The sequence below is a fragment of the Artibeus jamaicensis genome, unplaced genomic scaffold (genome assembly GCF_021234435.1).
Source record: "Artibeus jamaicensis isolate MK-2021 breed Jamaican fruit bat unplaced genomic scaffold, CSHL_Jam_final contig_1998, whole genome shotgun sequence".
NCBI classification, from domain to species: Eukaryota; Metazoa; Chordata; class Mammalia; order Chiroptera; family Phyllostomidae; genus Artibeus; species Artibeus jamaicensis.
In genome coordinates, this window is record NW_026521407.1 from 15,010,037 (window position 1) to 15,034,762 (window position 24,726).

The 24,726-nt window shown below is 41.1% G+C and overlaps 1 protein-coding gene across 1 annotated transcript in view; it reads left to right on the top strand.

Annotated features, from left to right (window-relative positions):
- Positions 1-4,567: 4,567 nt before the first annotated feature.
- MAP3K3 (mitogen-activated protein kinase kinase kinase 3) overlaps positions 4,568-24,726 on the top strand; it is a 64,479-nt gene continuing 44,320 nt past the window's right edge. Inside the window, exons 1-2 of the mRNA XM_037128049.2 lie at positions 4,568-4,941; positions 16,423-16,544. Of these exons, the coding sequence (XP_036983944.1) occupies positions 4,938-4,941; positions 16,423-16,544 (126 nt within the window). The 5' untranslated portion in view covers positions 4,568-4,937. The remainder of the gene's footprint in view (positions 4,942-16,422; positions 16,545-24,726) is intronic.

Below are 24,726 nucleotides of genomic sequence, written 5' to 3' on the forward strand. Positions count from 1 at the left end.
TCCTTGAGTACAGCAAAAAATAAAGGAAGAAATCAAGTTTACACTAACTGAAATATAGAAAAATCCATAGGGGACCAACAAGAAGGGAAGGAAGCTGGGGTTCAACACAATGATTTGGAAAAATAAGAAAGATAAACATTCAACCAGAACAGAAAGAAGAAACAAGAATTTTAAAAAATGAGTGTAGGCTTAGGAACCTCTGAGACAGACATCTCCAAATGTGACAACATCTGAATCATAGGATGCCAGAGGAGAAGAGGAGGAGCAAGAAATTGAAAGCTTATTTGAAAAAATAATAAAAGAAAACTTCTCATTTGGAGGAACAAATATGAAGGACACAGGGACGAGAACTAAGGGGGGTGGAAATGGGAGGGAGGTGGGAGCACAGGGCGGGGGCGGCTGGGATGGGAGAAATAGACAAAAAACTGTACTTGAAAAATAACTAAATAAAATTATTTTTAAAAAAAAGAAAGAAAAAGAAAACTTCTCTAATTTGACAAAGGAAATACACATTCAAGTCCAGGAAGCATAGAGAGTCCCAAATAAGTTGGACTCTTAAGAGGACCACACCAAGACACATCATAATTAAAATACTAATGGTTAAAAATAAAGGAAGCGTCTTAAAAGCAGCAAAAGAAAAGCAGAGAGTTACCTACAAAGTAATTCCTATTAGCTGACTTCTCAAAAGAAACTGCAGGCAAGAAGGGATTGACAAGAAGTATTCAAAGTCACAGAAACTAAGGACCTACAACCTAGATTATTACTCTGTCGAGCAAAGCTATTGTTTAGAATGAAAGGGCAGAGAAAGTGTTTCCCAGAGGAGGTAAAGCTTAAGGAGTTCATCATCACCAAGCCATTATTACAGGAAATGTTAAAGGGACTTATTTAAGAAAAAGAAGACCAAAACCATGAACATGAAAAAGGCAACAAATTCACAACTGTCAACAATGAATCTTAACAAAATAAACAAAAAAAAAAAACTAATCAAACAACCAGAACAGGAACAGAATCATAGTTATAGAGATCATTTGGAGGGTTATCAGCTGGGAGAGGGAAGGAGGAATATGGGGGAAATGGTACAGGGATTAAGCAGCACAATTGCTAGAAACAAAATAGATGGGTATGTTAAGAACAGCACAGTAAATGGAGAAGCCAAAGAACTTACATGCATGACCCGTGGATATGAACTAAGGCAGGGGGGCATTGCTGGAGGGAAGAGGGGTACCAGGTAGAGGGTGGCAAAGGGAAACACTGGGACAACTGTAATAGCATAATCAACAAAATATACTTAAATAAGGCTATTATAATCTAAAAAATAGTCTCCTGTCATTGGACATTTGGATCGTCTATCTTACAAAAGATGCTGCAATGAACATTTTTTAAAATTTATTTATTTTTATAGAGAGGGGGAGGGAGAAAGAGAGGGAAAGAAATATCAATTGGTGGGCTGTCACATACCAACTGGGGACTCAGCGCACAACCCAGGCATGTGCCCCGACCAGGAATCAAACCTACGACCTTCCAGTTTGCAGGCCAGAGCTCAATCCACTGAGCCACACCAGCCAAGGCAATAAACATTCTTTATGTTTTCTCACTTGCAAAGTATTAGGAATTTCACAATGAAAAGCAATTTTCTGTTAGAAGTAAATGCCAATAATATATTAAACATCATCATTGTAAAAATCTATATTGTGTATATCATTCATCATCAATGCAGATAAACTAACTGGTTGAACTGGGAGATTTGAATATATTAAACTTCGCCCCTTAAAAGAATTTTTGTCAAATTAGGTGTAAGTTTGTTGGTTTATTTTCTTTTTTTTAAACCAAATTCATTGAGCTATCCCCTAAGAGCATTCATTTGTGTTTTTCTCCATCACTCATCCAAATGTCCCTATGCTCTTGAAATAAAAAAAGAGGAGCGTATAGATGGTGTGTGATTGGGCTGTCTATTGGGACTGGCAGTTTTTGAGGCCTCAGTACTAGGGGCAGCTCATGATTCTTGGGGTCAGATATGGCTCCGGTGCTTAACGAGGGGCATCTATTCTGTGTAAAACCTGGGGAACAGACTTGAGAAGGTGCAGCCCAGGTGCAAGACTTCTTAGGGGGACATGAAGAGTGAGCAGAGAAACAGCACAGAAAAATAAGATGAAATACATAGCTAAAAATGAGCACTTATGGAAATTACATTCAATTGCTAGTATCTCCATTTGAGGTTCACTTATTTATTTAGCAATTATTTTTTAAGTGTGCTATGAAAGATGCTAGGCATGCTCATTTGAATGACAGTTTCTGTCTTGATGCTTACTTAAAGGCAACTACAATAGACTAGGGCAAGTGCTTTGATGAAGAAAGTACTAGGTGCAATGGGAGTCCAAAAGAAGCTGGTGAACAGACCTTTGGATACAGACCATGAAGCAGGCACCTCATTTCCACTAGCATAAATGTGTTTTTTTAAAAGTATTTATCTCAGGTCAATAAAATTAAGGGTCAGATCTAAGTCTTATATTGGCAGACTATGACCTCCAGCATAAGCCTATTATACTCAGTCTCAACACAGTGATGTCCCCAAATGGGTGACAGAGATTGCATTTCATTCTGGGTGAAAAGAGATTCTTGTGTGGCTTTCAAAGCTCAACTCTACCTGACAAAAATCTTATTAATTTTTCTCTCATTAGGAAGAATTTAAATTTAATTAACTTGGTGGGTGTTCCTTCAAAGCTCAACCCTCCTTGGCAAAATCTTATTCCTTAATATTTAATTTCTCTAATCAGAAAGAATTTTAATTTAATTAGCTTGGTGGGTGCTAATGGAAAAAAAAAAAAAGACCAGTTGAGAAACACTGGCCTAGTGCAAAAACATAGCCTTTGGGTGTCAGACATACCTGACAGGAATCCTGACTCTGCAACTTGTACACGGTACTTAAGTTCTCTGAGCTTCATTTTCATCCTTTAAATGCCAATAGTATTTACTGATCTCAGAATTATTAGGAAGACTATATGAGAGGACATGCCTGGCATATAGTAAATGACTGATAAATACTTTCTTTTTCCTAAAGTCTTATCTCCCCTTCACAGAAAAGAAGAGGTTTTTATAGTTAAGGAACTACAATAAATTGGGTAGGGATCTAAACAAGAGGGAAAAACGACAGACTTAAAAGTTTGTTTCAGAAAAGAAAACAGGACAAGAGGACTGATAAATATTGAGGTGGGATGTAAATAAAGGAGTCTGAGGTAATTCTTGAGACTTGACACCCACGGCAAAGCCACCACTAAAGGTTCTTAGTTGACAGTTGAAATTCGCACCCAAGGAAGATTATTCTGGCGTCTTGTTTCATGACACTGAAACAGAAAAAGAGCCCTTATTAATTGTGGTGGACTTGGAATCTGAAGGTCTGGGCTTACAAAATGTTGAACAATGGGGGTTTGGGGAAATTAACTATGGTCACTCTCTACTCTGCAGTACCATGTAGCCAGTACTGTTGTTCTGGAACTATATTCAGGGGCACTGGGAAACACTTGTAATAAAATGTAAGCACACCACAAAACAATACGAAGCCTTTTTTGTCCAACGTTGTATATCTAGGTAGGAAAGATAAAATTAACTCTGAGGTGGGATCTTTTCCCAATTTTAATACCCAGAGCTTGTGCTGCTTTTATAAGCTGGGAAAAAAGTTTTGGGGTTTTCCTCCCCTTTCTGGCTTTGCCACTTACTGGTTCTGGCTTTGCCACTTACTGGTTTGGCCTTGGCCAGTATTGGAACTCCCAGATTTCCGAGAACCCACATTCCAGGACTACCCTAGTCTCTCGGAGGGTGTGACCCAAGAGGTATGAGACGCAGGAAAATGCAGGCAGCGGTGAGGCCCCCTTGCCTCCAAGCAAGCGTAGCTTCTGCACCGGAGGACTGGCCGGGGGATCCCGCAGAGGAGGTGGCCACACGCCGCGAATCGCTTCGAGCCAGAACCCTCCCCACTTATTACGCACCCGGAGGGGGCACAGAGAGGGAGAGACAGGACACTGGCCTCGGAGACCTCGGAGATCGCTGAGGGCGGAAGGCCTGGGAGGCCATCCCGTGGCCTTCCGAAACTCCAGCCCCATAGTAGCCGGCGCGGAACCGCGCCAGTCCGCGCGCCTGTGGAGCCCTCGTTGACTGAGGACTGGAGGCTGTGGGCGGAGCCTCACACACTAGCTGTGATTGGAGTGACCAACACCTCCGGGAAGAAGGAGAGCAAGCCAGCAAAGGATGCACAGAGGGTGATCCGAGCCTTCTACGTGATTGGCTAGCAATGGAGTGAATTTGGAGCTGTTTTGATGATTGACAGGCGGTAGAAAGCCCTCGGAAATCGCCTTGGCTTCGCCCATTGGCATCCTGCGAGAGTAGGCGGGATTGGTTTACCGTGTCGTGCCGATGATTAGCTGGCGGCTGAGAGGGAGACCGAAGTGGAGAGGGGGCGGGTGGCGGCGGGGGGGGGGGGGGCAGCGACTTCCTCCTTGTTATTGGCTACTGAAATGAGTGAGGGTGGTACGAAGGTCCTGCGACTGCCTGGGATTGGCAGGCTGTGGGGTGAGTGACAGGCGAGGGGGCAAGCTGCGCGACCAGCGGTTTGTTTTTCGGAGCGTTCCTGAGGTGGAGAACGGTGGCCTGACGGAGGAACTGCGGGACTGAGTAACTGGCCAGCGGGAGGGCCGAGCGGCGCAGCCGAGGCCAGGCTGGGCCGAGCCGAGGAGCGCCCGGGATGTAGCGGGCCACCCTGCCCATGCCACAGCGCCCGGCCGCGGCCGGAGCCGGAGCCTGGGGAGGCGGCGGGGGGCCCGAGCTCAGCCCGCGTCCCCCGCGCGGAGCCAGGCCCGCTGCCGTCCCCGCCGCCCGAGCCCCCGGCATGCAGCCCCGGCTGCGGAGGTGACACTCGGGCCCGAGCAGCCGCCGCCATCGCCACCATGGGTGAGTGTCGCCACCGCCCCGGCCTGTGCCCGCGCTACTTCGCGTCGCCCCGCCCCGGGATGAGGGGAGGAGGACCCTGGGCCGCCGCCTGACAGGCATGGACAGCCCGCCTGGCCCGGGCTGCGAACCGGCGGAGCCTGCCCGCCCGGCTCACGGCTTCATAGTCGCCCAGGATGTTCTGGTTCCCTTGGCCCACCCGAGCGGCCCCAGCTGGCAAAACCCACTGGGCAGCCTCCATCCGGCCCGCGCGGCGGGCGCATTCCAAGGACGCGGCGGCGGCGGGATCCGGGGCCGTTGCAGCGAAGCACAGCCTGCTCTGGCCTGAGCGAGCCGGACTGCGAGCTCGAGGGTGGGGGAGCGAGAGCGCTGTGCGGGGCCGGGCTGGAGGCTGATGCAGGCCCAGCTGCTGTTGTGTCTTTTCCTTGATTTGCTTTTTTTTCCCTGCCTGTGTCATTTCCTTCCCTTTGCTCACACAGGCCGGCCTGTGAGAGAGTTCCCGGGGCTTGCTCTCGTGCCCTGTGAGCGCCCGAGCGCTGGGGGGAGGGCGTGCGGAGAGATAGGCTGGGAGGCGATTAAAACAGCAATCACTGTTATCAACTGCGTGGTTGAGAAATGCGAGCTGAACTCAGATTGCTGAAGGCTGGGAATTGGTCAGGGGCTGCCAGTTACAGTTCACGTCCTACTTTTTGAAAAAATCCGATTGCAACGTCGTTCTGCATCATCATTTTTATCTGCCATATATCTGGAATTATATTGAGAGAAGCATTCGCTACACAAAAGATTCTCTATGAAATCATTTCCTTTGTATCAATATTTGCATTTTCTGTCGTGAAGATGCTATCAAAAGCTTTTAATGTCTTCAACTCGCAACATTTGAACCGAATTCCATTCCATATCCTTTTTTATAACTTAGCAAATGACCATTGGACTAGATCAAGAAGCAAATAACATTTTAGATACACTTTGCTTATCTTACTGGATCAGTTATTGAAATACTGTTGTGTGCATTCACAAGTTTTGGAAAGTTTTGATACTGCCCTAAATAATCAAGGAGTAAACTTTAGTGAAAGAATCCTTTGCAGATCCATTCATTGCATCTGTGAAGTGCTCCATGTGGAGGGAACATTAATGTTTGCTTCGCCCTATGGCAAGGTCAAGTTATTTTTGTAGGAGGTTAAGGGTATGCTGTGTCACATTGGGCAAATACTCTTTTGCCGCCCATCTTTGGACTTTGAATGAACTGCCTTGTGTAGTCCAGGCTGCACCTCACACGGTAAAGGATGGATTCGTTCACTTGCTGGGCTTAGTCTTGCCTTCCCATGCTTACTTCAGAAGTGCTTACTGTTCTGGGGAAAGTCTCCTGTGACATTTGACAAAAAAGGAATCCAGTAAAGCCTGGTATTTAAATACTTAATTCAGCAAATACTTATTGAACATTTACTGTAAATGGGGCACAGAATTCTTCTTGTCTTCTTTAGTCTTGTGTTCTGGAATTTGATGATTGAAATAAATCTTTGAATTGATTTGTGAACCTATATTTGTGATATTCTTCCTAGTCTTTCCTTTTTGTCCTCTGGGGGCAGTCTTAAGTCCCAGAGGGGAGTGAGAAATACTTGAGGATGTACAGATCTTCCACTCGCCACTTTCTTGACTGACTGGTAAACCAGTTAGAGTGCCCAGATGTCATGGCTGCTTTTCACTGTCTAAAGTGAAAATAGATGTCAGCCTGTTTTTACATTTCAAATCATTTTCATTGAGCCACAGAGCCATGCTTCTCAAATCATTTTCAAAAGTTTAAGTATGTAAGTCTATGGAGGGGCAGTGATGGAGAGGAAAGAAACTATATAGGTGGAGTCTAGAACCCCAAAGGAAAAAGGAGAAAGGCGAAGAGATTGAAAAGTATGGCTTGCTAGTTACAAAGCAGTAATGGGGATGTAAAGTACAACATAGGAAATATAGTCAATAGTATTGTAATAACCATGTATGGTGCCAGGTTGGTACTGGGAACATCATGGGGAAGACTTGTAAAGTATATAATTGTTTAACCACTATGCCGCACACCTGAAACTAATACAAAATAATATTGAAAAACTAAAAGATTTTTATTAATATATTTAAAGATTTTTGTTTATTTACTTTTAGAAAGAGGGGAAGGGGGGAGAGAGAGAAGCATCCAAGTGCAAGAGATATGTTGATTGGTTGCCTCTCACACACCCCCACCTGGGGATCTGGCCCACAACCCAGGCATGTGCCACGATTGGGAATCGAACCTGCTATCTTTAGGTTGGTAGGCCAGTGCTAATCCACTGAGCCACACCAGCAGGGCTAAAAGATTTTTTAAAAGAAAAAAATATCAGGATCTCAGCGTCTTCTCATTTGTCCCAGGGTTAGTTTTACGTGAAAAAACAGACTGTGAGGAGGGAATTAACTTGCCTGGTGGCTACAGTGTATTAGGCAAGGTGATTTGAGAACAACTGCCTGGCTTTCTTCAGCACTTTTCCCTTGTACCATCCCTTTCCTTTTTGTAGGCGACCTTGTTTGCAGAGCTAATACTGAATTCTCCCAGAACCTAGCTCTTAAATTTGCTTTGTATAATGCTCAGCAAGGATACATACAGACAGAGTTTCTCTCTTAAATACTAGTGTCCATTTTGGTGATATTAATGATGAAAATTCAAATTCCAAGACCTGTTAGTTTGCTTTAGTTGCTATAGTAATAAATAAACTCAAGGGTTGATAAGAGACATAGACTTATTAATATTTTCATTATACTCATTAAACTTGAGCACAATGAGGAAAGGACCAAAGCTAATTTGAGTCCTTGCAGGTTCTTTGGCTAATAGTCATATTTTCCTGAGCTGTTCCAAGCTCCAGACTCAAGCCTGCTTGACAACTTGGGTTGCTAATAAAAACAAGTCAAAATTTTTTTTATTGGCTGTTAGCCCCAGTAAATTTCTAGTGGAAACTACATTTATCCCTGTATTTCATAACAGGGATATTTTTTCTTTCATGCTCTGTGGTTATTTTAAAAAACTGAGACTGACCGGTCATTTTTTCTTTGTTATGCTAGAATTCTCTCCTAGTTTTAGTAATTATAATGGCAAATGCTGTTAATAATGCATTTGGATTTTTATAAATGTCATCTGAAACTTAGTGGGAAGTATTACTGAATAATATGTAACAGCTTGGAAATGTTACAAGAAACTAGAGTGAACTGAGTCTAGGATTTATGATGGCGTGGTTCTGCTTTGATAACTTGGTTTGAAGTCAGAATCAATGTGATTTAGAGACACCTTGTATCTCTGTAGTTCCCAGGCTGTTGGAAGCTCCCAGTTAGACCAGTCACAGTTCAGTTTGGCTAGAGTCTGGCCACCTGAGTAGGCTCTGAATAGTTAGCAGCTGTTTTCATTGAAACTGGGATCACCATATAATGAATTGATATGGCAGTGAGACAACTGAATTTTTTACAAATGCCTTAAAACTGAGTTTTCGGCATTTGTAAAAAAGTGAGTATCTGTCTAACTGAATGCTACTTAGGGGAATACTCAAAAGATAAGAAACAGTTTTCTGGGTTCTATGTAAGCTGTCCATTTATTCTTTGTCCATTTATTGAATGTCAGATGAAGTGTTAGGCCCTGTATCTGAATTTATCCTGTCTTTAAGAAGTTACAGTTGCCCCTGACTTGTGTGGCTCAGTGGGTTGGGCATTGTCCTGCAAAGCAGGAGTTCGCTGGTTTGAGTCCCTGTCATGGTGCATGCCTGGGTTATGTCCCCTGTTGTGGGTGTTTGAGAGGCAATCTATTGATGTTTCTCTCCTCTTCTTTCTCCCTTCCTTCCCTTCTCTCTGAAAATGGATAAATAAAATCTTTATTAAAAATAAACTTTTTTTAGACAAACAACTTTCTTTGTTTAAAAAAAGATTTAAGGTGAACCAGAAGCATGCAAACAAATAAGTGCAATGGGATGTTGTAGGTTGTACTTTGTTGAAACTGTGTAAAGGTACGCAGGAGGGAGAGATCGATTCTGAAGTTTTGGGATTGAGGTAATCCTATAGTCAGACCTTTATGTTAATCTCATTAAACATTTACATATAGTGGTGTTATATTGATTCTTATGATGAAGCAGTGGCTTACTTTATAATTTGTATTTTTAAATTTTGAACCATCAACTAATATGGAAGTGTTCTTATATCCCAGAAATAGAAAAACAACAGAATTGACTATAAGATCTAGCAAAAGTTCAACCATGTCCTTGAAGAACAAAAATTTCTTGTGAATTGAGGACCAGGCCTTTTTTCTTATACTTATTATAAAATGATGTTTGCCCAGGTATGGATAGGGTGGAGACAGTGAGAGTGTGTGAAGTATGTAGAGTAAGATAGTAAAGTCTGACTCAGGGAAAGTCTGAAGCACAGGATTTCCCGAGTGAGCATTGTGGTTAGACAATCTGGCACAGTAGGGTAAAACGTTGGCAAGATATGTTGTTAGTTAAGTAAAAACAAAGATTTAAATATTACCTTGGAGATTTGTGTACAGAATGTGGGAAAGAGAGAGTGTCTAATGTAGTAAACAGACATCATAAAGGACAACAATGTTTACTGAAGGACATGGTACTTTTGGAAACTTCTCTGGGTTTTTAGCCAAGGGGATTCATAAGTGAGAGTGCCTTAAGACCCTGCTTTTAGGTAGAGAGGTATACCTGGGCCTGGGAGAGTGACTTCCTGATGGAGCTAAAGAGAGAGGAGTGTGTTGCCCTGCAGCCTCCATACTATTTGGAGAAGGAGTACATGCTACTGGATAATTAAGCATGGCTGTCTTCTTGAGACAATTTAAGAGCTTCCATTTTTTTTAGCCTGAACTCTAGTCCTTGTTTCATAGATCCCTGTTCTATTTTCTTTGAATAGTCCTCCCCTCTAAATTGTTCATCTTTTAATTTCTAGAATTAACTTCTTCCTTTTAACTTCTTCCTGGTAGCTTTTAAGTGTGTCAGACCACCCCCCACCCTCAGGAAACCTTTATAGCACTATTACCCCTACTTCAGCTTATTCATATGTAAAGTTCACAAATGCATTAATTGCTGATTCCCACTACTTTTTAAAAAAAATTTTATTTACTTACTTTTCAAGTACAGTTTTCTGTCTATTTCTCCCATCCCAGCCCAACCCGCCCTGTGCTCCGCACCTCCCTCCCATTTCCACCCCCCTTAGTTCTTGTCCTTGTGTCCTTCATACGTGTTCCTCCAATTCCCTCCCCTTCTTTCCCCTTAAATTCCCTCCCCTCTCCCCTCTGGTCACTGTCCCCCTATTCTCTATTTCAGTGTCTTTTGTTTTTATTCTGCTTGCTTGTTTGTTTTGTTGTTTAGCTTCCTGTTAAAGGTGAGATCATATGGTATTTGTCTTTCAACACCTGGCCTATTTCACTCAGCATAATGCTTTTCCGTTCCATCCATGTTGTTGCAAAGGGTAGTAGCTCCTTCTTTCTCTCTGCTGCATAGAATTCCATTGCGTATATGTACAACAATTTTTTGATCCATTCATTTACTGACGGGCACATAGGTTGCTTCCAACTCTTGGCTATTGTAAATTGTGCTGCTATGAACATTGGGGTGCATAGGTTCTTTGAAATTGATGTTTTAGGATTCTTAGGATATAATCCTAGCAGTGGAATTGCTGGGTCAAAAGGCAGGTCGACTTTTATTTTTCTGAGGAAATTCCATACTGTTTTCCATAATGGTTGCACCAGCCTGCAATCCCACCAACAGTGAACTAGGGTCCCCTTTTCCCCACAACCTCTCCAACATTTGTTGTTTGTTGCTTTGTTTATGATCGCCATCCTGACCGGTGTAAAGTGGTATCTCATTGTGGTTTTAATTTGCATCTCTCTGATGGCTAGCGATATTGAGCATCTTTTCATGTGTCTCTGGATCCTCTGTATGTCCTCCTTGGAGAAGTGTCTGTTCAAGTCCTTTTCCCATTTTTTAATTGGGTTGGTTGTCTTCTTAGAGTGGAGTTGTGTAAGTTCTTTGTTGATTTCCACTACTTTTAATCCCCAGCTTATAATTCTCTTTAAAATTTGTTTCTACCTCTACTACTATATTGGATCTGGCTTGCCTATGTTTGCTACTACCCTTCTTTGCTCTTGGCTTCCGTGGTGTCATTATTATTGTTATTAATTTCCCCCCAATCTTCTTAAAGTGTTCTTTGCTAGAATACCTTCTTCCTACTCTATCTTGTAAGTATTACAACTCACTGAGGGTCAGTCTCTTTTCTTCCCCTCTACATCTCAGTTGCTTTTATGTTGTTTCTCCTCTTCAGTTCATTTTTTAAATTCTCCTGCGTAGCTGGTACAGCTTGCTTTTCTGAAAAAATCTTTGTCTTTCATAATTAATGATTATGTAAATAACTGTGTAAAATCTATATTACTCTTTCTACTCACACTGTAAACAATTTTTATTTATTTCACAATTCTTTAATTCTTTCATAATTAAAATCTTTCATAAGAACAATCTTTATTCTTCCATAATTAATAATTATGTTAATAATTATGTAAACTATACTACTCTTGCTACTCACACTGTAAAAAATTGTTTTTACATGTTTGTTTGTATGCTCTGGTTTGTATTCCATCTAATTCAGTCTCTTTGTATAACCTCATATTTGTGTGCTGTTTATCCTTTTACACCTAGTTTGAATATCTTTCAGAAGTAATGTATACTGCATGACAGGTACTCAGTAGATGGTTATTGTTAATGATTAATAAAAGTTCAGGAGTAAGGACTTCCGGCCAAGCTGGAGGTATAGGTGAAAACATTGTGCCTCCTCACACAACCAAGTTTAAAGACAACAAAGTTTTAGTAACAAAAATGCAACCAAAACACAGAAAATTGAACTGTATGGAAGTTCGACAACAATGAATCATTCAGCTAGACCGGTAAGAGGGGCAGAGCCAGCAGCTGGCGGAGCAGGGTTGCGCAGGAAAAATCTGCCAGACCGACTCAGGCGTGCAGGCAGCGGTTGGCAGATCCCAGGCGTGGGGTAGCAACGGGCAGACCCAATGAGGGTGCAAGGTGGCAGGCTGACCACAGTCACACATTCGTGTGCAGATAAAGCAGGCAAAGGAGTGAGCAGTGAGACAGACTGCTGAGGCCCCAGCGGCTTGCAGGAAGCAGCAGAGGGGACCGCTATTGCCCCTCTCTGACCCTGTCCCCATATACAGCGTCACAACCCAGTGACCTGGGTTGCCTCGCCCTGGTGAACACCTAAGGCATCTCCCCTCATAGGTAACAGGCGCGACCAGACTAAGATATTATGGCACAAGAACAGCTCAAAGCCCCAGAGCCAATACTTCTAAGTGACCAAGAGATAGCCAACCTATCAGATGCACAGTTCAAAATACTGGTGATCAGGATGCTCATAGAACCGGTTGATTTTAGTCACAAATTAGAGGAACAAATGAAGGCTAAACTAATTGAAATGAAGGGAAATGCACAGGAAACCAATAATGATGGAAAGGAAACTGTAACTCAAATCAAAGGAGTGGACCAGAAGGAAGAAAAAAATGACCAAACAGAAAATGAAGAAACAAGAATTCAAAACAATGAGGAGAGGCTTAGGAACCTCCAGGACATCTTTAAACGTTCCAACATCCGAATTATAGGGGTACCAGAAGGAGAAGAGGAAGAGTGACAAGTGGAAACCTTATTTGAACAAATAATAAAGGAGAACTTCCCCAATCTGGCAAAGGCAATAGACTTCCAGGAAGTCCAGGAAGCTCAGAGAGTCCCAAAGAAGTTAGACCTGAGGAGGAACACACCAAGGCACATCATCATTACATTAGCCAAGATTAAAATGAGGAGAGAATCCTAGAAGCAGCAAGAGATAAGGGGACAGTCATCTACAAAGGAGTTCCCATCAGACTGTCAGCGGATTTCTCAAAAGAGACCTTACAGGCAAAAAGGGGCTGGAAAGAAGTATTCCAAGTCATGAAATCCAAAGACCTAAATCCAAGATTGCTCCATTCAGCAAAGCTTTCATTTAGAATGGAAGAGCAGATAAAGTGCTTCTCAGATAAGATCAAATTCAAGGAGTTCATCATCACCAAGCCCTTATTATATGAAATGTTAAAGGGACTTATCTAAGAAAAAGAAGATAAAAAATATGAACAATAAAAGGACAGCAAACTCACAGTTATTAGCAACCACACCTAAAACAAAAGCAAATTAAGAGGACAGCTAGATCAGGAGTGGAACCATAGAAATGAAGATCATATGGAGGGTTAGCAACAGGGGAGAGGGAGAAGGAGAAGGGGGGAGAAGGTGCAGAGAATAAGTAGCATAGACAGTAGGTAGAAAATAGACAGGAGGGAGGGCAAGAATAGTATGGGAAATATAGAATCTAAAGAACTTGTGACACATGGACATAAACTAAAGGGGGGAGGGGGTGTGCAGGATAGAGGGGAATGAAGGGGGGAATAGGACAACTATAATGGCAAAATAAAGTATATTTAAAAATAAGGAGATAAAAATTAAAAAGAAAAAAGTTCAGGAATAAAATCATTATTAGGGTAAATTAAGTAGCTTTCAGTCTTTTTCCATTGACCTTTTTTCTTTAAAGGTTTTATTTATTTATTTTTAGGGAGAGGGGAAGGGAGGGAGAAAGAGGAGAGAAACATTCATCAGTTGCCTCTCACATGCCCCCTACTAGGGACCTGGCCCACAACCTGGGCATGCACCCTGACTGGGAATTGATCCAGCAACCCTTTGGTTCATAGGCCGATGCTCAAACCATTGAGCCACACCAGCCAGGGCTCCTATTGACCTTTTTTCCATTGATGATCTAATAGCCAGCATTTTTTTAGCATTACTAAGTGTGAGGTAACATGAGGAATCATTTGTAATTTTTTTTCTTTTAACTCTTACAGCAGCTCTGTGAAATGATACTTTATTTTTTCCATTTTACAGATGAGGAAATTGAGGTTTAGGGAGAATAAGTAATTTGTTCAAGGCCTCCTTAAACACAGCTCCTTCTGACTCCAAAGTTCACGAACTGACTGCTATACTCTGGGAAAGCTGCTATTTGTTTTCTGAAGTTTTGTTTGTTTTTATTTATTTTTTAAAGATTAAAAAAAATTTTTATCTTTAGAGGGGAAGGGAAGGAGAGAGGGAGAGAAACATCAATGTATGGTTGCCTTTTGTGCATCCCCTGCTGGGAACTGGCCTGCAGGGAACCAGCCTACAACCCAGGCATGTGCCCTGACTGGGAATCGAACTGCGATTGTCTGGTTCACAGGCCCACGCTCAATCCACTGAGCTAGACCAGCCAGGGCTGTTTTTATTTTTTAAGGAATCCCATGCTGGAGTGCTGATAATTCGGTTAAAATCTCAATCCAGGAAGAAATGCCTAAAAGAGCCACTCGATTTACTTCCTGTCTTTATCCATATCCTCAGTTTGAAGTATCAGTTTAAAAACCTGTCTGCCTCTAGCAGTGTATTCGACTTTGGCACAAAATCAGATTCTGTAACCCTGTTTCACTTGTGTCAGTTATCCTGGATTTCAAGAGGTAGTGCCAAACCATTTCTCTAGTGTATTCTCAATGCTGGAACTACCAAACAAGTTTATCCATTAAGTAGTGCCAGGAATTGGTTAGCTTCCTGGAAACAGAATTTGTCAACCTGATAAACCAGCTCTTATAATAGCATCATCTTATACAGAGTTAGAAATGGCTTCTGAAGTCCGCTTGTCATGGATTTCACTTAAAAGCATGTGTTTGTTTCTGTGTGTGTGTGTTTACGTCCATCTTGGTTCAATATCTGAGTTGAGACAACTGAAATTCTCAATTCTAAAGGATGGTTACCTTGATATGGAAAACTCCATGCATTCTGCTGTTAGGAATATTGCCAGATGCCCCTATGAAAACACCTACCTAGTCATAAACCTCCTTATATTGATCACAATTTAGTGTTACAGTTGGCCCAATTTTACACATGCATATTTAATAATATATAAGCTAATTTAATATATAAGCCTGTATACAATACATATGCCAAACTTCCTAGCTTAGATGTTATTCTCTATTTTTTTAAACCTTGGTTGGGATGTTATTCTCTAGTTTTTAAACTTTGGTTAGGAGGTTAAAATACAAAACAAACAAACACATACCGAAACAGTTCCCTGTAAGGAGCCTATAAAAAATTGTTAGGAAATATAAAATAATTGGTGGGATATATGTGTTTTAATTTTGACAGATGTCTTTCTGTAAATACCAACTTCTACCTCATTCATTAATTATCCCATTTACCTCATTCATTTGATACAACTGTATCACGCTCATGCATACTTTTAAATACATATATATTTTGAAGTGGAATTAGATGGGAAGCTACTCTTACTGGTGTTTTTCCTGCAAGTAAAATCTAATTTTACTTTTCTGAGCAGGCAAAAACCTTGTTTTACTTTCTGTACTTCATGCTGTTCTTCCCTATTCACAGGGAGTTAGAATATTTTCAAGGGACAGTGATAAAGGGCAGAAGATTGGCAGTCTCTTTGGGTGGAGTCTTTTGTTCTTCATTCTTTTTTAAGGTTTGCCCCAAGCCCCCAAGTGACTACTTGTCACCAAAGCAAGTATAACAATTCATCCTTCATGTTCCTTTCCAGATCAACAGATTTGTTTATTTTCATCTCTTAGATGCCATTTGAGTGGGCCAGGATCTCTTGAAGGATGTGGGAGAATTTTGCAAAACATGGAATTGACCTGGTTTGGGTTCTGGGTTTCGGCCAGTTGTCTTTAGTGCATGAGAACCCAAGTGCTTCATGCTATTTCAAGAAAAGGGGATTAAAAGTAATGTCAGTAAAACAAAGACAATGCATTGCTTGGTCAGTTAGGGAAGAAAAACAGCAGAACTGCCTTTTGACTTTCCTATGGGAAGCAGAAAGCCTCTAAACTTGGCAGAGAGCATTCAAAGGCTAGGCTTGTAAGACAACTTCTTTTCAAAGCAGCTACCTGAGAGGTCCTTGTTAGGTACCTTTAAAAATGTGCTCTCCTACATGTGATACTTTAGTTATAAGTCTGTGGCTAACTCTGTTCCATAATCAGCTCTCCATGAATTCATCTTTTCATTCAGTACCCTGCTACACTGTGCCATGTTGCTCTTTAGTTCACTCCAACTTTTCATCTGTTTTTCCTGGTTGAGTTTCTTTGGCACTGGAAGAATTGCTCTGTTTGAACACCTTGGTTGTCCTCAGTGAACTGGTAAATATTGCTGTCAGAGATCTGACTGGAGAACTGTAAAGAATTTATTAAAATTCAAACTATCATAGTCTGACCTTAGTTGTCTACTTTTTAGAGACATCAGGTGTGTATAATTTATAGTTATAGGGTCTGTCATTTTACCTGGGCAGAACTTCCTAATTAGTCATATAATTTGTGAAAGAATTTTGCTGGTCTGTACTAAAGTATCTTAACCCATGTGCCATCTTTCATTGTAGATGAACAGGAGGCATTGAACTCAATCATGAAGGATCTGGTGGCCCTCCAGATGAGCCGACGTCCCCGGATGCCTGGACATGAGACCATGAAGAACAAAGACACGGGTCACCCAAATAGGCAGGTGTGTGTGGCCTTGGCAGACTTAAAAACATTTTGGGGGGAGGGGTTTTCAAATAGGAAATATTGGAGAAGCCAAGAATATATACTTTTTAAGTAGTATATATCACTTACCACTTAAAAGATTGTGGAAAGAAGCATGATGTGGAGTTCCAAAGCTTTGCATATCTAACTCTGTGTATAGGATTTCATCCGTGGAAAATAAGAATAAATCCTTTGTTTATTACGGGGACAGTATTCATATAACTTTTCTTTTACTGATTATTTAGCCAATATTTTATCCAGATTTATGATCCCTAACTCAGAAGGGTTTTAGCTACCTCACAGTATATATGCATAAAGATTTAATTAATTTTTGTATTAGCTTATATAAAATATAATTAAGGGAAATTTATTTAATAAAATGTCATATGATATACAGGGTCTGGCAGAAGTAAGGCCTGTTTGAGTGTGGTTGGTAGGGTAGTATGGGTGTAATAATTTATAGTTTTAATTTGAACATGTCACCTAAAATGTCATATGGTGTGCTTGAGTGTGATATTGTTATGTTACAAAATTACATGCTTATGATTTTGTAATAAAAGATTTTGAATAAAAAAGGGGCATTATTTGTACCAGACCCTGTATTCTAAAGGTAATAATGAGTGACTTTATTATTGTTGTTTATAGTTGTTTCCCTTTGTTAATTCAAATAGTTGAGAGTGCCTGTTTTATGGAGAGTTGTGGGGTTCTTTAGGAAAATAGTTGTTATTTTTGTTAACATTTAAACTTAGGTGCTGAGAACCTTCTCACCTGCAGTGTCATTTGTCTCCCTGTTTCCTGGGTACTTTGGCCTGCAAAAAGGAGTGAAAGATTGGGAGCTTTTCCCCCTAGTGGGTATCTAGCACTATATGAGATGGTAGTGTTTGGTGTGTTTGATGAAAACTTGCACATGATATCCTCCCTTGTGCTTCTCTTACCAGCTAACCTCTCTCCTTATTTGCACCTTGTCTACCAATTATTCAGAAGTACTCTTGGCTCCTAGAGAAAGTGTGATGCCCTAGAACTTTTTCTGCCTGAGGTCTGCTAGATGTAGCCACCTAGGGTATTTCTTGCCTTTAGGGAAACTGGGAACTCTGAGTCCTTTTGTTTCATGTTAACAAAAGGATTGGTTTAGAAAGCTGCTTATATTTTTATGGTTACCTTACAGAACTGGGGGAACAACAGAATAGGGCCGATTCTTGTACTGTTTTCATACATTATTCTGTCTAATCGTGTGGGTTCTTCCTTGCTGCAATTCATTGCTATTCAAAGCTGCTTTTGGAAGGAACATTTTACCAGAAGTGAGTCCCCTCCCCCAGGCTTGAGCCTAATGACCTCACTTTCCTTCCTGTCTTCCTATGTGCAGTGTGCTTGCTAACTCTGCTCTAGTCAGTTGATCTTTCTCCAAACAGGACTACTAGCCTAGATATCAGTTTGTAGGTGAAAAGGAGAAGCTTTCTTCCTTTAAAAAAGAATATATATATATTTTAGAGAATATATATGTGTGTGTGTGTGTGTGTGTGTGTATTTTTTTTTAGAGAGAGAGGGGAAGGGAGGGAGAAAGAGAGGGAGTGAAACATTAATTGGTTGCCTCTTGCACACCTGGAGCTGTGGACCTGGCCTGCAACGCAGGTATGCATGTGCCCTGACTGGGAATCGAACTAGCAACCTTTCAGTTGTAGGAAGACACCCAACCCACTGACCCACACCAGTCAGGGCAAGAAGCTTTCTTGAGGTGGAAGGCCCAAAGGGACCAGGCTGGAGAAAGGAGGGGTAGAGTGGTCCTTGAGAAGTATTTACCTTGTAGGAATCCTGCTTAGAGCCTAAAAGTCATTATAGAAAAGTCCTGATCTTTTATTGTGGCTACTGCTGATATTGGAGTATAGTCAGTGGTTATGAAAGTAGAAGGCTATAAAAAAGGTTGACTACTGGTTAGAAAGTAATCTTAGCAAGAGGTATGGGCTCTTTGGACCCATCATTTATTTGACTATCATCAAACTTTTTCTGTTACATAGAGGATACAAACTATTAACTTCAGGTTTTTGTTTTTAAAGAACAAAACATAACAGCATCAGCTCAGCCCTTCTGAACAGCCCCACAGTAACAACAGGCTTGTACAGTGAGAAAGAGGAATTTTGGGTAAGGAACCAAATTACCTGTTAAAGTTAAAATATGTTTTTAAACCTGATACTAGTGCTGGAAGAGTATGGAGTTCATTTCCCAGACAAGTTGTTTTAGTGAATTAGTGGGAAGCATTGGTTACTCATTACAGATGCGCTATGCTTCTAGTCACCATTTCTCACAACAATATTATTCATAAACAGACTCTTATCAGTGCTATCCAATAAATTTTCTATAATGATAGAAATGTCCTATATTTGTGCTGCCAGTGTAGTAGCTACTACTACACATAGCTAATGAGCAATTGAGGAACTGAATTGTAATTTTAATTATTTTAAATATAAATAGCCACATGTGGTTGGCTAGTGGCTATTGTTTTAGACAGCACAAGTTTATATACTATATAAGGGCCGGCTGATTTGTTGTGCAGAACATTCAGTACATGCTTGGAGATGTTAGTGATTCATTGACACATTCATTCCTTCACACAGGTCATAAGTTTCTACTCATTGTCATAAACTTGTGAAGCTGTAGAACAAACATGGCTGTTTAGAAACTGAAGCTCAACGTTTTATGCTAATATTGGATAAAGAGGCAATGATAGTTTTTTCCCTTATAAAGTCAAGGTTGTAGAATGGTTTCTCCTGGGAGGTGTAGCAGATGTTCAACTTCTGACCAGGAGAAGTATTTTTCAGCAAAACCTTGAAAGCAGAAAGAGGGAGGAAGTCTCAATGAATATATTTCTAGGAATGACAGGGTGAGATAGGGGTGAGGAGGAACCTTTGAGGGGAGAGGTGTTCACAACTTAGTATAATGAAAGGACCCAACCTATCCTGGCTGGCTGGCGTGCTGAGTGGATTGAGTCGCAGGTTCAGATCCCTGGTCAGGGCATGTGCCTGGGTTGCATTCCCCACTTTCTCTTTCTCCTTCCTTCCCTTCTGTCTGAAAATCTTCTCTTCCCCTCTCTCTGAAAATAAATAAAATCTTTAAAAGAGAAAAGAAAAGAAAACAACCTAAAAGCCCGGAGACATTAAAATATGTTAACATAGGACTTTACAATTTACAGAGTGAATTCACATTTATTATTATTCTTGTTTTTGGCATTTGGTCCTGGGGTAGAATTAAAGTTTTTCTCCATGACCACATCTTCTGCCAGAAGGTCCATGCTTAAAAGTGAGGCATGAAAGCTCAAAACCTAATGTAAATGGGTAAGAGATGTCAGATTGGACATCTCTTAAAATATTCAAATTGCAGAGACTCAGTTGAAAGTAACCAAGTACTTTGGCCAGCAGGAAAGATAGTTTATTCAGGGGAGAGGTGGTGCTGGCAGGGGCAAATAGCACTTCATTGTGAAAATGGCAGTGTTGGCCACAAGGTAGAGCTGCGATTGGCACAGCTCCATCAGGTTCGAGCTTGGTATGGCAAGGAAAGCCAGAAGAGCCATGGGTTCATTGACAGAATTGTTTGGGGGCTGAGGCCTGGAAGAATTATAAAACTTAATTTAATGTCTCTATTTGGCAGGATTTCAGACATCCTCTTCCCTAAGTAAATAAGCTAAGTAACTGGTTGAAAAAGAATGTTTAGAGAACAACTAAGCATCTGAGCAGTTATGGAAGTACATAGGCAATAAGGTGCTCAGCTATGAACTATTTGCTAGGGGGTATGATCTGTGTTCTTTGTATTCTCTCTCCTGTGCATTAGGTCCCTGAAAGCCTATAGCTTGGTTAAAGCTGGCTGGACATTCTTAGATGTATTGTACATCCTAAGTGTGCTGGGGCCTTTGGATTGTTTTGCAGGTGGTGATGTGCAACATCCCTTTATCAGTTGTCCACTCACAGTGCTTTATAATCAACAGGTGCTAGCTATTTCTCTGTAAGGTTGACAGCTTAGTTTAGTGAAAAGATTACTGGTCAAAAACCATTAACATAGGCTTTTTACAGTTAACAGAGGGCTTTCCACAACAGTTAATAACAGTAACAACAATAAGCTTGTATATAATACTTTAAAGTTTACAAAATGATTACATAACATTATTGAGTAGAGCCAGGAAGCAAACTCAGATCTTCTGACTGACTCCTGGTCACAGTAATTTTACTGTGTATAAGTCTGATAGCCTTTATAAACCTCAGTATTTCCAACTGGAATACGGAGATTATAAGACCCACTGTGTCTACCTCTTCAAGCTGTTATAAGGTCATGGACAGACAGTAGAGTATTTTTATACATTGTAAAAGAAATGTTCAAATATAAAGTGGTAGTGATTACATCACATCTGTTATGTTCTGGCATAGTAAGTATGAGCTCTAGTGAAAGCCTCTGACCAGAGTTATACATACTGTCATGGAACTGAAAGGGTTAAGGTTGTCTGCCTTTATTAGATTGTTGTTACTGTCTTATGGCCCTTTGCAAACTTCTGAAGCTATCCTCATTTCTGAAATTCCCAGTGGAGGGAGAAATAGAATTCTTACTTCCACGGATTCTTGTTTCCCTCAAATCATACCAGAATGGTAAATAGAGGCTTGAACAGAGCCCAGTGTCTTGGTCTGACTCTCCAGATGTTTACTAGTTAGTCAGTGAGGCAGAATGGGAAAGTTGCTTTTTTTTATAACAGACAAAGCAGGGCAAGACTCTTGGCTCTCAGTTCTAGAGAATTTTAGGAATCGTTCCCCCAGCACTCTCAGTGATTTAATAGATTACCTTTTATTATAGACCTGGCTCTTCAGGACTTCCTTTGTCTTTCAAGGGTTCTTGATAAGATAGGCTAGCTAGTTTAGAAATAAAACAGAGCAATACACAGCCTTGTATTCTATTTTGTAAGAAGCTGCTTGACAATGTCTTCCATTGATATCTTAGGACTTTTTTTATGAGCCACACTTATAAGTAAAATTATTTTTGGTGCCTTTTTCTTCTCATTTATTTATTATCTTTGGCAAAATAAGTATTCCAGTGCCAAAGAAGTAGGAGCCATCAAAAGGATGTAGTAAATACAGGGAGAGAGAACATTACAGAATCAGAGAGAGGATACCAGGCCTGATGGCTGGCTGAGGCCTTTGCCAGGTCAAATTAGTGGACAGACCTTTGTTTAACAAACTCTGTTTGATTTTTTTTATATTCTTGGGAACCCCCTTGGGTTACATGTTCAATAGCTGAAGTCAGACTTTGAGAAGGTCGTTTTTGTATAAGTTTAGTGTCTCTGTTGTTTACTTTTATTTCCCTGCTGAGTTCCCAAATATGTAGCTTACCTTGGAGGCCTGTACTGTTCTCCTCTTGGGCATGGCTCTCATTCTTCCTCCCACCAGATTGGCTCTAGTGGGCACATAGGGGATTTGAACCTATCTAGATAGGAGTTTTTGTTCTGGAACTTTTTTCTCAGCAGCTGTGGCATCTCTCCACTCAGTTCAACATGCACTTATAGTAGTTTCTTAGATATACAAAAGAAATATAAGTTCTGTTCACTGTACCCTAGGAAGTATGCAATGTTATTGGGAAATGAGAAATTCATGGAAAAAAACTGAGGTGGAATAAGACTATGCTTAAATATATGGTACAGATAGTAAGTGCTGTAGGAAGCCAGGAAAGTGAAAGGTGAACTTGGGCCAAAGAATTAAGGAGTCATTTCTAGAAGAGGTGATAACTGAAATAGGCTGTAAAAGTTTAGTTAGGTGGAAAGGAAGAAGAGTGATTCCCAGTTGGGAAACTGAATGATTAAAGGCCTAGGGGAAGGAATGAATATGGCATATTTCAAGAAATAGGCCCTGGCTGGTGTGGCTCAGTGGATTGAGTACCAACCTGCAAACCAAAGGGTTGCCGGTTCGATTCCCAGTCAGGGCACATGCCTGGGTTGCGGTCCAGGTCCCTGGGAGGGGGCAGTGAAGAGGCAACCACACATTGATATTTCTCTCCCTCTCTTTCTCCCTCCCTTCCCCTCTCTCTAAAAATAAATAAATAAATAAAATTTTAAAAAAGAAAATATTGTGGACATTGATTTGTGTGGAGAAAGGGCTCCTGTCGAGAACAAACATTGTAAGATGGTTAGGTAAACCGAATGAGCTTAAATTCCAGAGGGCTTTGAGTGATAGCTGAGAATTTAGACTTTATTCCATAAGGTCATGGGGATCACTGTGTACTTTTTGAATAAGGAAGGGGCATGTTGAAAGCTGTGGTTAAGATGATTGAAATTGTAGAGGAATGCAAACTATGTTAGAAAGAGATTGCCAAGAAGTACAGAGCTGCTTTTGGAATCCAGGAGTGAGAGAAAAGGGGGCTCAATGAGAGTGGTGAAGGAGAGAATGGGTAACAGAGTCTTATACCAGAGGCCTTTGAAGGGAGAATTGGAACTTGCTGTCTGTCTGTGAGGAGGGGAAAGAATGAAGCAGAACTCAGAGGTCTGAGCCTGTAGCTAAGAGAGCATTGGTACCAAGGCTAGAAATAGCAACACTAAGAAGGAAGACTAGTTTAGGAGGGTAATTGATGTAGACACATACAGCTAGGTTAAGTTTGATATTACAGTGAAAAATTGAGTATGTGTGTATATTATACACACACATACACATATGCACGCACGTGATGTTTGTAGGTTCATAGTCCTATAATCTGCAGTTCTGAAATCCAAAGCATACTGCAAACTGAAAGGCTGTTGTTGTTTTTTTTGTAATTGTGGTAAACTCATTTGGCAATAAAATTTGGCCTGAATGAACACAGGGCTATATGGAGTCTTTATTCCATTTATTGTGACTATTCATACTTTTCATTACAAAAACTAGCTGTGCTGTGTTAATAGATGAACCCTAAATCTTATTGACATAACACAGTATGTCCAGTACAGAGAAGGGGAGGAAAGGATTCCCCACAGTCACTTAGGGACTCTGACTGAGGTTGGCCCCACTGATCTGGATCATGCGGCTGCCAGGGAAGAGAGTCTAGAAACTCAATTCTCTTCCCAGCTTTTGGTCAGAAATAGTCACAAAGCCAAATACTAATTTCAAGAGAGGCTAAGCGCCCTGGCTGGTATGGCTCAGTTGAAGTGTCACTCTATAACAGAAAGGTTGTGGGTTCAGTTCCCCGTCAGAGCACGTACCTAGGTTATGGGTTTCATCCCCTGGTCTGGGTACATCTGGGAGGCCACCAATTAATGCTTCTGTCTCACATCGATGGATCGCTCTCTCTCTTCCTCTCTCTCTGAAAGCAATGAAAAAATGTCCTTGGGTGAGGATTAAAAAAGAGAGAGAGAGGCTAAGCAATCCAGAAGAGTGGAGTGCATGAGATACCTGTGAGCATTCTGCCTCTTGCCATGGGAGTGCTGTCCCAGACACTGTCCTGCTAGGGGTGGGTGTCACATATACGTAGAACATGGTCCATACTACCTCTCTAGATCCAAAAGTGCGTTCCAAAACACTTTTGGCCCCCATGGTTCTGGCTAAATGGTAATGGGTCTGTATTATTTATTGAGCAGTTATGATTTTTCAGGTACTGTTCTCATACCTTTATCAATTATTTCATTTAATTATTTTGATAACTCCATGAGATAGATGCTATCACTATTCTCACTTTAGAGATGAGGGAACTGAGTCAGAGGTTAGTAACAAGTTCAAGGTCACATAGCTAAGAGGTTGTATTAGATGGGTTTGAAATCAGTTTAACTCTTAGCGCTGCATCCTTAATAAAAACATATCTACCTCAGATACATGATAGACAGATGAAGTTTTTTGTTTTATAGATTTTATTTATTTATTTTTAGAGAGATGGAAAGGGCAGGAGAGGGGGAGAGAAACATCAGTGTGTAAGAGATATATTGACTAGTTGCCCCCCACAGGCTCCCAGTCTGGGACCTGGCCTGCAACCCAGGCATGTGCCATGACTGGGAATCGAACCAGTGACCCTTTGGTTCACAGGCTGGCACTCAATCCACTGAGCTGTACCAGCCAGGGCAAGACAGATGAAGTTTTGCTTAAGAGATTGGGGCTGAACATAGAGATTTGGGAATCTTTTATTTAGAGGTTACCTGATTTTTTAATCCTAGTGAGCAGGAAGTGTGAGGAGATGGG